This window comes from Amphibalanus amphitrite, unplaced genomic scaffold, assembly GCF_019059575.1.
Source record: "Amphibalanus amphitrite isolate SeventyFive unplaced genomic scaffold, NRLGWU_Aamphi_draft 000604F_arrow, whole genome shotgun sequence".
Lineage (NCBI taxonomy): Eukaryota > Metazoa > Arthropoda > Thecostraca > Balanomorpha > Balanidae > Amphibalanus > Amphibalanus amphitrite.
Window position 1 is genome coordinate 21,567 of NW_024882098.1, and position 14,390 is coordinate 35,956.

The 14,390-nt window shown below is 49.3% G+C and overlaps 1 protein-coding gene across 5 annotated transcripts; it reads right to left on the reverse strand.

The window, feature by feature from the left end:
* Nucleotides 1-2,084: 2,084 nt before the first annotated feature.
* LOC122394664 (general transcription factor IIH subunit 1-like) lies at nt 2,085-14,274 on the reverse strand. 5 transcript variants are annotated; one of them, XM_043391690.1, is made up of 12 exons: nt 14,176-14,245; nt 13,772-13,843; nt 12,035-12,210; nt 11,536-11,737; nt 11,085-11,238; nt 10,069-10,312; nt 9,631-9,781; nt 9,047-9,206; nt 6,861-7,064; nt 6,290-6,383; nt 5,922-6,097; nt 2,085-2,779 (listed from the first exon to the last, which is right to left on the reverse strand). In XM_043391690.1, exons 3-12 carry the CDS (start codon nt 12,183-12,185, stop codon nt 2,657-2,659), a joined length of 1,659 nt encoding a protein of 552 aa, XP_043247625.1. In that variant the 5' UTR covers nt 12,186-12,210; nt 13,772-13,843; nt 14,176-14,245; the 3' UTR covers nt 2,085-2,656. The 5 variants fall into 5 exon arrangements, with proteins under 5 accessions (XP_043247625.1, XP_043247623.1, XP_043247624.1 ...); XM_043391688.1 differs by lacking the exon at nt 13,772-13,843 and having other exon boundaries at nt 14,176-14,274; XM_043391689.1 differs by lacking the exon at nt 13,772-13,843 and having other exon boundaries at nt 14,159-14,238.
* Nucleotides 14,275-14,390: the final 116 nt, after the last annotated feature.

Genomic DNA, 14,390 nt, shown 5'->3' on the forward strand with positions numbered 1-14,390 from the left:
CTTGCACCAAACTACCTAGCTAGGTAAAATCGTAAAACCGGTTTCAGAATAAGCTAATCTAACGGTGGTAAATTTGTTTGCAATAGCCCAATACATAATCCTACATGTGCTTGCAAAATTTTGCATGCAAATTGTTACATTTGAGACTTGGACTGGGTATACGATGCAAAATAATCCAAGCATTGGTGCAAGAGGATTTTGGTGCAAGAGGCCTCAGATCCTAGGGCGCAGGGAGTCGGGGAGGGGCAGGACGCTGACTTGGCCAGGAGCACCAGGAGCAGGAGTGTCGGGTGTCGGGTGGGGTCAGAAGCGGTCAACCCTCCGCCACTCGTCCCCCCCCCCCCCCCAGTGAGGAGGGACACTGCGCCGTTGCGCAGTATGTAAAGGATGTAAAAAAATGTAAAAGTGTTCGGTACTTACCTATGTGACGTGATGTTTCTACCACGTAGATGTTTCTTGTCTCGTCTATCGTTACCATAAAGTGGTATAATGGACACTAATGCACGCTCATGATCTCTCGTTCAATTCATCAGCCTCGTCGATATTTTTTTAACGACAGCTAGAAAAACAAAATATTTGCTTTTACGGAGCACCCCATCTGCTGTAAAGCAAGCATCTGCTGTACTGCAAAGCAATAGACGATTCTGATTCAGTTTATGGGGAGAGGCTCACGACTTGGGCCAGGCTGAGGCTACCCGACGAGGCGCACCCATGACCGATGTCCGATCAATACCGGCTCTACACCCCCGTGTTAGTCCTTCAGCGTCGTCCCATGGCCTCACCGCAATGCCGCTGTTTCTATTAGCGGCACACCGGCTGCGATACAGTAGCGTTCCACAGCAACGTCCAACGCTGTGTGCCCAGACCGGGCCTCATTGTCGTGTGGCGCGACACATGCAGTAGATATTGACCTGTGTGCCCACACATCCACACTTTGGACACTGAATGGCAACACACCGGTGATGGATGCGTTCGAATACCATGGGCGCAAATTGATCTTTGTGGTCAACGCGCCCTAAAGCCCCAATAAACATCAGCATTCAAATAGCTTTCATCATAAGGTCAGGCTTCACCGTAACACATTTCCTTTGAGGAGCATACGTATAGAATAAAGGCGTGAGAGGAGTAACATTCAGTTGTAAATAACGTTTAAGAGCCCTGTGCCGTAAAGTCGCGCACAAATGCATTCAAGAACATGTACGGCCATAATTAATGTAGGAGCGTATCCGCGGCTATACATAGGTACGCTTTATCTGTAACTGCGTGCGCCGATCGATTCTGGAAAGTGGAAACGATCCGAATCTTGATCATGCATTTAAGTGCAATCTACCACAATGTCGACAGTTTCTAACATAGCTAGGCTTGGCATCTAGTCACTCATCCATACGGTCGTCGCTCATCCAACTACCACGCCGTCTAGCTCGTTGGAGTTTGGACGGAACTCTGCGAACGCGTCGACGGCGGCCGAATAAACATCACTAGCACCGCGCTCCAGCAGCCTAAACACTCCCCTGAGCAGTGAGCTGAGGTGGCCGGCCCGACCACCGGCACTCTGTGCCACTGGGGGATACGCGACGAATGAGTCATGAGAAGTGGTCAAAATACTGAGGACTGGAGTGCAAAACACGCAGCTTAAATGGCCGAGTGCAGTGAGACACGTATAGTCACTCGTCACTCGTCAGTACGTAATGCGCCAGAAAAATACCATTGGCACTTGGCAGGTGGAACCAAGCACTTTTATTATATTAAGATTATAGGCAGATCTAGGTATAATTCGTTGATGATATGAAGTAGATGGTTGATTCATCTTAACTGTTCTAAAACCAGTCCGTAATTGTCAGGGCACTTGTCCATTTTCCAGGCACACGATTACGTGCTATGCGGGTTGCCTACCTTACAAACGTACCACAAAAGGAACGTCAGACCGGTAAATCATTCCAATTCTTCAGCTCTCACGACGAAAAAAGCAGCTCAAAACTCGTTTTCTTGGACGTCTTCGGGCCTTAGGTATCCATAACACGTTCACCTGTTGGCTTGGTCCGTGCCATCCCAATACTCTCACTACCATTTCAAAAAAGGGTGCATACAATGGTCAACTGTATTTGTATCTCAATACACGTTAACAGCGGCCCGTTATTTGCTGTTTATCGCTCGGCCGTGACTCACGTTTCACGGCCTTCATCACGAGCAGGAACACGCACAAAACAATCTCATTCACTGGATCGGGACTGATAAATTAACGCACGTGTGTGTGCGTGCGGGGCACCGGAGCGTGAGTCGACCGACACTGACCACTGGCGGTGCCTCGAGCGACCTGACGCGACCACAAACCCTCTGCAGCGGATCAGACACACCCCAACCCACCGCCAACCGACACCATACGGGCACCAGTCTCAACACGGACCCAACGCGAAAGCACGGAACATGAGTCACAGTCATCCCCTCTGGGTGATGCAGGCGCCGTCTGGACATGCACTACCTTCAGGTGCAGCTCAAAAACACATCTGGAACATTCCCGAGTGACGGTGGAGCCGTTTGGCCGGCGCTCGGGCACGGGTGAGCACTGCGCGCTGGTGCGACTAGGAAAGGCGGATCTGCGGCCGGACGCGGGTGTCGCGCCGGCCCTAGTTCGGCCGGCACGTTCGGTGGGCCTCGGCTACCGCTGCAAAGAGCGGCGCAGAGAGCGCCACGACTCGTACTTGGCGTAGGCCGCCGAGAGCATCTGGTTCAGATGGGCTGTGACCTCGGGGCCCAGGCCGGCCTGGCGGCACACCGTGTCCTGGGGAGGGGAGGGGAGGGGGTCAGACGCGGGCGGAGCGGGGGAGTGTCCGAAACGCAGGCCCTCCGAGGTCAGAGCGGAAAAGGCGCCGTGCGGTCATAATCTCGTAATGTGATGTAGTTAGTTTCAGCTGGGCACCAAGAACACACGCCTGACAACGGATCCTGACCTCGAAAGAAACACACATGAGAACGTAAACATTTAGGAACGGCGTGTTCAGGATTCATTCCACAACCATCAAGATTTAGACGAGAAAAACGTTCGTAAACGAAACTTTGCAGCTAATTAGCGCCGACTGAAAAGGAATGTGGCTGTGACTGTTAAGCTGAAACTGACTGCATTCGTCCGAATAAATCAACCGATTCGTTTACTGGTGAAAAATATATGTATTTAAATGGCAGAAACGATCAAACCCAAAACATATCACATTGGCATGCTGCTTACGTCAATCAGAAATATCCAATAGCCCGCATCATTAACACCTTCACATTTAAGTTATTAGTAAAGCATACTGTTGCCCCATTATCTGTGCAATTAATATCGTATTACACGAGAGTTGGGAGCACTGCATGATGTTGATGAACCGAGTTGCTTGGGTGGCCCACTCAGAGCCCTGTCCTTGGACCCCGAGGCCCGACTGGCTGGCAGCTGTCGGCGTGTTCTGCCGTCAGCCGGAATGACAAACTTCCGGGGTGAGTGGCCTGATTCATTGAGTGTTGATTCAACGCTGTTGCCGAGAGAGGCTGATGTGTGTGGATTTTCTGCTTATTGCATACTCTGAATGTTTTGTCTGGTCACGTTGTAAGGATGATGGGTAACGCGATCGAAATTTCGAGCTTTCAAAAAGCGATAGCAATTTGAATCATCATAACGAATGGCTTCAGGTATTGTATTATTTAAGTCGCACACAGGATTACTAGAACCACATTGATTCGCAGCACAGTTGATTTACTCGATTACTTTACTTATATTTACTTACTAAAATGCGCGAAGAAAAAGAAACTTCCTTTAACATTAACCTCGGGTCTCAGGATAACGATTTCACATAAATATCCTTTCGACATACATATATTTTTGCTGGCCGGTATAAAAACACACACACGCACACAACAGGTTAAAAAGTAACTATAATTCATTTATTCCAGCTACACCAGCCTCCACAAAATTACAGCACCGACCCGGGTCAGAATACGTACTCCTTGGTATCATCAGCACTAAGCCCTGCATGTTTCTTATCTGTCTTACGTAATACTGAGTCCGTGTTTATATTGCACCAGACGACGTATGTTTACGCTACATAACACATTTGATAAAAACGGTGAAATAAACAGGATGTGCCAGTCCGTGAAAGACGACCAGTTGTAAATGTTTATTACGGCAGCTCACCAGTCTCTACCTCGATCCAGCTAGTCTGCCAGTGGCTCACATATTACCACTTATTGCAAAAGTTATCAGTGATCGCTGCTCACCTAGATATCACTACAGAAATACAGGGTGTCCGGAAAGTCTTGGTGCCTTTTTTGGACGTCGTCTAACGCGCGCTGTGATTATTGGACTTTCAACCAATCACCACAGATATGACCCCTCGTTCACCGCTCAGCTAGGGGTCGCATAAATATGACTTTGAAACCGTTTTCAGTGATATGTTTATAGGCGGTGAAGATGCGCCTTGTCGATGAGAGCCCACGCGCGGGCGCGGGGGCCCGGTGCGGCTTGAACGAGGCGCGAGTTGCATCGCGATGCGGCGTTTCCCGGCGAACAGTTGAGCAGGCAAAGGTGCATTCCGGATCGGAAATTTCTTAAAACATATTCTCACTCAGTTACAACCACGGTATGCCAAAGCTGCTGAGATTGAAACAGCATTTCAGCGGCAATCGAAGAAAATCTGGGGTCTGATGGGCACAAATGTTCCATCATCTTCGTCAAGTTCAAACAAATGAATGACAGGCTGGTCCACGAGGGGTTCCTGGACACCAGAATCAAGGTGACTTGCCCTAAGGGTCATTTCGCACTTTAACAGCACGGAGCGCCCTCCAACAACGCCGCTGCCGTCCAAACCAAACTGACAGAGGAGCTCAGCGGACCAGATCACCGTGGTGAAATGAGATTAGGCCACCTTATTCTCCCAGCCTTAACCCGCTCGACTAAGGCATGCTACGCGTTTTGCAAAATAAGCTCTAGGCCACCTCTCATCCCAGCCTGGAGTCGCTGAAGACTCGCATCATGACAGCATGGGAGGACAGGAAATGTCCTGCATCGTCAAAACCCGCAGGCGTTTCCACCCTTGCGTCGAGGCCGTCGTCGGCACAGACGGTGGTTGGAATGAATGGGCACGAAGCATGTGGCTTGGTGTTCCTGGTCATTGCTTTGTTCTATTGTTGAGTAGTATCTATGGACCAGGCATTTATTTTTAAAATGTGGAAAAGCGCCAAGACTTTCCGGACACCCTGTATTCGACTCGGGAAAGACTTGGGAGGGTTTAGTGAGACTATTTAAATGATAAATTTGCTTGACACCTAATGCATATACGAGTACAGAATATGACGTGCCCTGGACAATCGGAAATAATGCTTATTTGTACTACTGATACGGATGAGTTTAATGACACGGCAAATATGACAACAGCCGGTAAATTCCTTCCCACCGAACGATGCATTTCGATGCCTTTATTTTTCAATAAAAACGAGCCAAAGCTACGGCAAAATGTCGTGCCGTCATGCGGTGCGCGATCAACTTTGGTCGTTTCGTCAGAAGAGAGGTGAAAAGGTAAGTTCGATGCCCAGAAACCTACATTTTGCGAATATTCTGACCGTTATGTTGGGATATCACCAGCTGTGTCATGAAAAATTGCATAAAACAAACTAACTAGCGTTATACACATAGCGTCTTACATTATAATCGACATGCATGCATCACGGTTCACATTGCTGAATACGAACTCATCTCTCAAGCAAAAATATGCATCTACTTTTGCAACTACTTAGTAAACCACACCCTACTTATCTCTTATCATGACAACACATTACAAAGGGTCTATGAGCAGCTAATTGCTCCCAACAATATCAAATACGAGTATATTCCAATACCATGCATATAGCGGTTTATGGTCCAATTTATACAACGTCTCATTCGGGTGACTTACCTCAAAGTTTTGTATTTTGAGCTGGTGGAATTTATGTAGTGTGTCCTCCATCTTCGCCACCTTCTCCTCCAGAGCAGGCGTAGAGACGGGAAAGCACGCCCAGAAGTGCCGCAATAGTTCGCCTGCTGACCGGTAGATGGCAGCAAGCTCCGTCTTCACATGATCCGGCAAGTCGGCTGCGAACAAAGATGGCGTTTGGAGAGAAATATTTCGAGAAGCAAATGCCTTGTGGTATCATAAATTCAACAAACCACACTGTAAGCCGACCCCTTCAAAACTCCCCCACCACCAAAGGCGCATCGTTACTCTCACGTGCACCCCGAACCCTTTCGTCCTAAGCTGCCATCGCCCCGTGTCCTTAACCTTACCGGAGGCGTTTCTATCTTTGTGCGACGTCTTCATCAGCGCTCCTCCCGGGGACAGGTCACCCAAGACGCTGACTGCTGTCTGAGGGTCTAACACCTGTCGGAATACACAAGGTCAAACAGTGGAAACAGACAGGTCGCCCAGGACGCTAAGTGCCGTCTGAGGGTCTAACACCTGCCGGAATACACGGTCAGATCACAGTTGGCGTGCTAGGGAACGAACGAGAAAGGACAGCTGCTACAAGGCATCCTAGTGCGGCAGAGCTGATGGTCAGCAGTGGGCTCAATCGAAGGTAGACGGCGGTACTAGTCAGAATACAAGTGGGCACATTAGTATTGTGGAATTGTCTTACTCTAGCCATCATGAAAACTGCATAAATGACTAGCAAGCTCGCGTGAAGTCACTTCCACAAAACGATAGGGAACATCCGAAATGCCCACAATACAACAGTAAGAAAAGAAGTCAGGGTTGTAATCCTATCACGTAATATCCTAACGCACAACTAGCTCAACAATCTCACCCCCGTGGCCTGCTCCGTCCACCTCTTCCGTCCAGTCACAGCGCCTCACCGACCTTATTGGTGAAGGGCCGCCAGTGGAGGACGTTTTCTCTGAGCCGGCGGGCGGCGCTGGCCGAGGGTGGCTCGCTGCCCAGCTGTGCCAGGTCCGGGGTGGGTCCGCTGAGGTACCGCTCCACCTTGGTGAGACTGAGCGGCTGGCCGGCGGACGGTGGCGCCGCCTCGAGGTCCTCGTAGCAGGTGCGCTCCTCCAGACGAGCCTGGCCGAGGGACAGAGACGAGGGAATGAGAGATAGGGTTAGAGATGACAAGAAGAGATCGAAGGGTCAGAGATGGGGATATAAATCGGAAAAGTTACCGAGTCTGGAGACGGACCACGCAGAATGCAAGAAAATATAAATGGATGTCAGACAAGAAGGGTAGAAACAGGTAGAAGTTAGATTAGAGCAAATATTTATGTATGAGAGACGAAAGGGAAGAAACGGAAAAGGACTGATGCACAAGCATAAAAACGGATGTGTCAGACTAACAGAGGGGTCAACAACGAAACCAGAGCTAGATCGCATTTCGTGCAACACAGTGGCAAATGACAACGGGCCGCTGCCTCGCAAATGACTAGCTCTAACGCACAAGAAAGCCTCAACATTCAACCTAACGTTACCGATAGGTAGAGCCACAGATAACAGTAGTACTCATGGCTCAGTGGGTTGACGCCATGGGTCACCGTGACCGGGCTGAGTGAAATCAGGACTATTCCGCTGCATGTGTGAGCTGCATTTCAGAAAGGAAGATTTCGAAGATGATCGGTCATTTCGTACCGGCATGCAGAGACAGCGCCGTCGGCTCAAGAGCGGCGCAGTCCTGTATTGACCAGCGTGGATTACGCGATGCCCCCTGTGCACGAGCGGCCAGCGAAACTAGCCATGGCATCCGCACGCCACTCACACCAGAAGCAGGTTATGAAGGACCAGACCGATGCGTTCTTCACGAATGACAATGTCAGCTATCAGGTGGCAACTACAACTGGTCGAGTGTCCGACAGTTCCTGGAGAATGAGGCGGTACTCCGAAGTCGAACTAAGGGCCTCAGATGGTGGTCACTGGTCACGTTTCAGCCCCGCCGACGCCTCCGCCCGAATGGCACCATCAGCATCACAGGAGTGACAGCAGGATGGTGCTCTTGTCATCCAGGAGCCAGTGGCCGCGGTGGCGAAATCCACTGAAATGGAGGACCTGGATGACAGCGCCAAGGCCTCCCTGACACAGCTCTGGCGCCTCGGCACGCTCGGCCACCAGGCGTAACAAGTACGGTGCCTCCGCCAGCCTGCTGATCTATCTTGGGGCTACGCCGCTGGAGGTACGACTGGAGAAAACGAGGAAGACATCGACCTCGCCGTGAGGATCTGCCATATTTGGAGGCAACTGCCGAAGACGGAAGCTAACAGGAACCAGCTGCTGGCCTGCGATCAACCACGAAGTGACGAAGATAGTCGTAAACCGGGATGTCGAACCGACCGGAAGTCGTTTGCAATGATAGCCACGACGTCCTTAGGAGCCTCCTTCCAGAGATGTATGCGACGGTTTTCAATCTATTTGCTGGAAAGTGTGGAAACATGGTAACTGATAAGTGAGGCAGACACTCAAGACAGTGCTGTCCATCGAAAGTCAGGAAGCAGACACCCCAGCGGCAATCGGGTTGCACCCCGATCGAGGAGCGACAAGAGGCCAAAGCTCAGCAGGGTCAAGAAGATGTAAGGCGGGGAAGAAAGGTCGCTGATGAAATTGGGAGGGCAGGCGAAGCGAAGTGACACTTGAAGGGGTGTTTTGTGACGTTGGTTTGAATTGTGACGTTTGGATGGTTCGTTGTGACAGGACTGGTGTCGATTAGCATGTAAATAAAGAGATCAAATTCCCATGTACAAGTACTTTTTGTGGATGAGAGTGGGAAATCATTATAATCAAATCAGTGGCATACGTTCCCTCACCACGGTGAGGAAAGTGTAACCAGCATTAGGTACGTTTAGTAAAATAAGTTGCCATTATGCAAAAATTCAGCAATAAACACGAGCACGGCTAGATTGCTTCTTTATAAGTTTAATTCACATGAACCAATTTTTTTTTGCCTGTGGGAGAAGATATCGAAGTCTGGGCACGAAATATTCGGTTCTGTTTTCGGCCTCTTACTGCAGCCACCGGAATCCTGTTTCCAATCCAGTACTACTGTTATCTGTGGTAGAGCTCACCCTCTTGGCGGCGGGGTCCCTCTCGGCCGGCGGTGCCGCTGAGCTGGCCTCTCCGTTCGACTGGCCGTTCTGCTGGGGTTTGGCCGGAGTCGCTGCCGCCGCCGCCGCACCCTCTGGGGTCAAACTCGCCTTCAGAACGTTTATTGAGTGCTGGTTAAACCTGTCGGCAGGGGGGAATGAACAGCTGGTCAAATATGAGAGATTATGAAATGGATAACAATACCCGATCAGTGACCAGCGAATAAGCAATAGACTTTCACACCAAGGAGAAGTTATCTAGCACCCGACAGTCTTTCTCCCGATATCCACCCGGCCGCTGCTGTGGAGTCTCCTCGCGAAACGAAACGTCCTGCACTCCCGCCCTTTCTGTCTCATCATGCGAAAGAGAAGACACCTGCCAAAAATCAAACGACACCAGACCACTATGCTCACAGCCTGATAATGCTAACGACAAGACCGCTACTCCAGCTTCGCCAAGTACAAGGTCGCATCATGTCAGGGTCGCTTCCCTCCGCTCCCAGCCCGCTCACCATCTTATCACACTACCGGCAAGATCACTACTCTCAGCTACCGCTTCCGCTCACCGTCTGATCATGCTGACGGTGGCCGTGTTGGTCTGGCCGACTCCGACCGCGCTGCTGTCGCTGCCGTAGCCATCACCGACCGTCGAGTCGGTCATCCTCCGCAGGTCCAGCATCGGGTCGTCCAGCTCCTCCTGGAGCTCCTGCTGGATTACTGCCGCGTAGAAATGAGGCGGGATGGGGAGGTAGGTCAGTGACAGAATGTGGTAAAGTGTATGAAGAAGAATAATCAATCAGCGTTTAGAAAAACGGCCCAGAGTGCCGTAGAGCGGCGTTACAGCCTTAGCCTTTAGCTCAAATTAATTCAAGTTGCGTTCTTAGGAGAAGAAAAAAATTAAATATTGAATCCAACGATTACTGGACAACTGGGAAAAACCCAATATCCGCTCACCCGAGCCATCACAGTGTTCCGTTCATACTTTTCTCTCCCACCGCGGTTACCTTTCTCATCCTGTCGGGCACAGTCGGTAAACAGGTCCTTGCTGCTCAAATTGATCCGATCCCTATGGAAATAGTGTGACTGGAAGAAGCGCGTCCAAAACTCGGACTCCGACATTCGGCCCGGCACGTACTCGAAGAACTTCCGCCGTACCGCCGGGTACGTCTTGTAGATGGAGTTGATGGTGTCTACGTTCAAATTGTACTTCAGCCCGTTACAGCCGTCCGTTTGTGGTTTTATGTCGGCCTGTTGGAATACAAACAGTTAGAGGCTGTGGTTCGTCCGGGCTGATACGGTGCTGGGAAGGGAAAGACGGAATAAGTATCGGACGAAGAGCGACAACGAATTTGCTTACACCGTGCTTCTTTTACAAAAATAATGCACTAATAATAACATGGTGCGTAGTTGACATATTACGGACGAACCTACACGTTCGTAAGAGTAATGACTAAGGATATGTAAACCGTGGTCACGGCACGGCATTACGAAGCACAGGGTCAAGGCCGGGCAACGAAACTTCCACGAACATTAAGCTCCATCATCTAAGCCACGATCATTCGCACGCTAACAACGCTCCATCTGCAGCCCATTTGGGTCAGATGTCGCACTGATTCTGCCACTCCCCGTCCACCAAACACGTCACGTTTGAGCGACCCAAGGTCGTTATCGAAGTCCCGGGTACGGTTCTACTGCCACCTGACCCGTAAACACACGGGCCGCGGACCGACCACCGGGCGGGGAAATACGCAGTAGCGACGGGAGTGAGGGAGGTGTTGAAAAGGCATAGTACCGCCCCACGCTCTTAGAATTACTAGCCAACGGCTCATGGGTGGGGTGTCATAAACAGAAATGTTACGGCGCCATTTAGACCCAATTACCGGTAGTTCAGCAAATGTTCTGCAGAAATACAAAGACTAAAACTGCAAAACCATGTGAAGTCATATAACCCAATCACATTGAAAGTAGTCGACTTTAGGAAAAAAGATAGTAATAATCCGAGAAGAGTCGCGGCACTGACCAGAAACGCGCCCGACACTCCGACGTCCTGTTTGACATTGGTCTTGTTGAGAAACTCTGAGGCGTGCTGGGCCCAGAATTCGTCAGCTGTGGCGATACGAGTGATAACCAGATCCTGGTACAGCTGCAGTAGCGATGGATTCTCCCGCAACAGCCTGAGAGAACACACGGACCGGTCATTTGACGGAGGGCAACAGAGTAGCATGTCTTTTGATGAATTCTATAAGTAAATTACATTTCCGTGCAATTTACTGTGTGTCAATAGTAGATTTAAATCAGCAGTCTTCATCATCAAGCAAGCAAGATGCATTTTTTCCAATCGCAAGTGACATCCCAGGGCCAGCCTGAAAATGCATTAGAATGCCCCTCGCAAACACCTTGCCTCACGTCCCCAGCATTACTCAGTGTCATCAAGTCATGTCCTTCCGACCTCCACTTCTGCTCTCACCAACCTTTCCTTCTCCTCCAGTTCCTTGTTGACCTTGCGTTTGAACTTGGGTAGCAGCGTCTGCAGCAGCTCCTTGACCTTGTCGCGGTCGGCGCGCTGGGCTGGCTCCCCGTCGGGAGAGTTGAAGTGGAACGTGGAGGCGCCGCCATCGTGTAGCACCACCTGCAGCTGGATCTTGGCCTTGCCGTCCGGACTGATTTTCTGCACTGTGGTGGAACCGTGAGGGAGATCATAAAGGGTACGTCGGCACAGAAACGGGCAACAAGGTGGTTGGAAGTACAAGAGCAAGATACGTGAGGAATAAAGAGAGTCAGTGTCTTGATTGACAGGAAGTACAGAGCAAGGCGCCATAGCTGAGTCATGAAAATTGAAAAGTATTTCTAGCGGTTGACATCGCATGACAATGAAACCTTTGTGAGAGGGTGCACTATAAATGTAAAAAAACGACGTAAAACCGATAAACAAAACGACATGACGACACATCACGCAGTTGTCGAACTTACTTTTGATATCGGCATATTTATAGCTGACTGAGAACGTGTCTTTGGAGCCCATCAGCCATCCGATGCGTTCGCTCATCAGGAAAAGCGTGCCGTCACTCTTCTTGTGACGCACATTGTTCACTTGCAACAGAATGTCCTCTGTTGTCGTCATTGTGTGTCCTGGTAATGTTCAACACCTGAAGGCAAGGGAGGAGATCAGGGAGACAGGAATGGCATAGACGGAGACGGAGGCAGAGATGGAGACTCAGCAGTTTTTAGGGATAAGGGGTCTAGGGGGGGGGAGGGAGAGGGAGAGAGAGAGAGAGAGAGAGAGAGAGAGAGAGAGAGAGAGAGAGAGAGAGAGAGAGAGAGAGAGAGAGAGAGAGAGAGAGAGAGAGAGAGAGAGAGAGAGAGAGAGAGAGAGAGAGAGAGAGAGAGAGAGAGAGAGAGAGAGAGAGAGAGAGAGAGAGAGAGAGAGAGAGAGAGAGAGAGAGAGAGAGAGAGAGAGAGAGAGAGAGAGAGAGAGAGAGAGAGAGAGAGAGAGAGAGAGAGAGAGAGAGAGAGAGAGAGAGAGAGAGAGAGGAGAGAGAGAGAGAGAGAGAGAGAGAGAGAGAGAGAGAGAGAGAGAGAGAGAGAGAGAGAGAGAGAGAGAGAGAGAGAGAGAGAGAGAGAGAGAGAGAGAGAGAGAGAGAGAGAGAGAGAGAGGAGAGAGAGAGAGAGAGAGAGAGAGAGAGAGAGAGAGAGAGAGAGAGGAGAGAGAGAGAGAGAGAGAGAGAGAGAGAGAGAGAGAGGAGAGAGAGAGAGAGAGAGAGAGAGAGAGAGAGAGAGAGAGAGAGAGAGAGAGAGAGAGAGAGAGAGAGAGAGAGAGAGAGAGAGAGAGAGAGAGAGAGAGAGAGAGAGAGAGAGAGAGAGAGAGAGAGAGAGACCAAACTTTGCAATCTGGCCTAGTCTGGGACTAACAGTCTGAACAGAATGCTTGTTTAAATTGAGTTTTTGTAGATATCATACAACATAGATAAGCTGTGATGCATATCTGACACTTGACTTATTCAGCTGCATCATCATCAAAGCAAAAAAGTGAACATCATCAACCGTCTATCCCTCAAAACTGCTAAGCTGCAATTCACACCAGTGGCCAGACTGGAAAACACCCTTACACTACCCTGGATGCCCGTGAGGCCCTAATAGTTTGTAATTTAGAGCAAGTCATTTTGAGTTGAAATATCAGTATGATTTGTGCCAAAAGTTGGATGTTTATTTGTGCCAAAACTAAGCAACTTTTACATAAAGCACATGTGCACACCTCCCGACCAATGCTATACTAACCAGACAAATCATTCCCCATAGCCCATGGTAGGTTTCGGGGCACAAAAATAAGCAGTGATGTGTTGGGATGTCTTGAATTTCTACAGCTTCACCATCTAGGGCATTACCATGACCATGACCATCTCCACTGCACCACCAACATTCAACTATCTGCAGTATCGGCTCAAATCCACTGCTGGTAGACAGACATGGACAAATCCCCACTGCCAGAGCCAGCCGAACGTCTGACTGCCAGCAGCAGATTCACAGATGCTAGATGCTAGATGGTGCTAGATTACAGCTAATATGATCTTGGCTAGATTGACCAATGTGCTTGGAAAAATTAGGTGGCTGCCATGCACTGAAAAAATTGGTGACTACTGTGCTTCAAAATTTTCAGCACATTTCGTTTTTCTCACAGACAATGACAATACAAAAAACGAAATGTCTGACCTTTCAGCACATTCCTGCTACCACACTGGACATATTTGGCATAGCAGGTTTTTCCAGTCCAGTCCAGTGAGTCTAGAATACACATGGAACGGAAATCCAGGTAAAAATATTGTGTGCAAGGACATTAAAAAATCTCTTGAAAATGTTGTTACACATATGTATGAAAAAAACAAGTTATATCGAGATATATAGGTTACTAATAACCTAATACCATCGCCATCAAGAAACTGGTTCAAACGGATTTCAGATGTCAAACTGAAATCAAAATGTGGGCATCCTCCTGATTCAACAATTATCGGTCATCGAATACAGTCGAACTATGCTCTAACACACGGATGTATCCAGAATCGCTGGCTTATGTAAAAATTGACAAATAAAATCCAGTACCACACCACCCCACCAACCGGAAGAGCTCGGGGAATGCCGGATCACTTCCGGCTCCTTTGCCTCAAGCAATGAAATTCTTCATAATCCATCACCTTGCTCAGCTCCCGCAACATCGCGGCGCTGCAATTGTCTTTGATGCGCAGTTAATGCCTAGTTTTGTGATAGATGTCCCGATAATTATAACAAAATCATTAGTATTATGTATTCTATTCCCTGAAATATATTCAAAAAA

Coding starts and splice junctions, on each gene's coding strand:
- LOC122394664 (XM_043391688.1), bottom strand. CDS start 12,185: ATGACGACAACAGAGGACATTCTGTTGCAAGTGAACAATGTGCGTCAC. Junction 11,239..11,535: donor GAACTGGAGGAGAAGGAAAG/GTTGGTGAGAGC, acceptor GTGTTCTCTCAG/GCTGTTGCGGGAGAATCCAT. Junction 9,207..9,630: donor ACCGTCAGCATGATCAGACG/GTGAGCGGAAGC, acceptor CCCTGCCGACAG/GTTTAACCAGCACTCAATAA.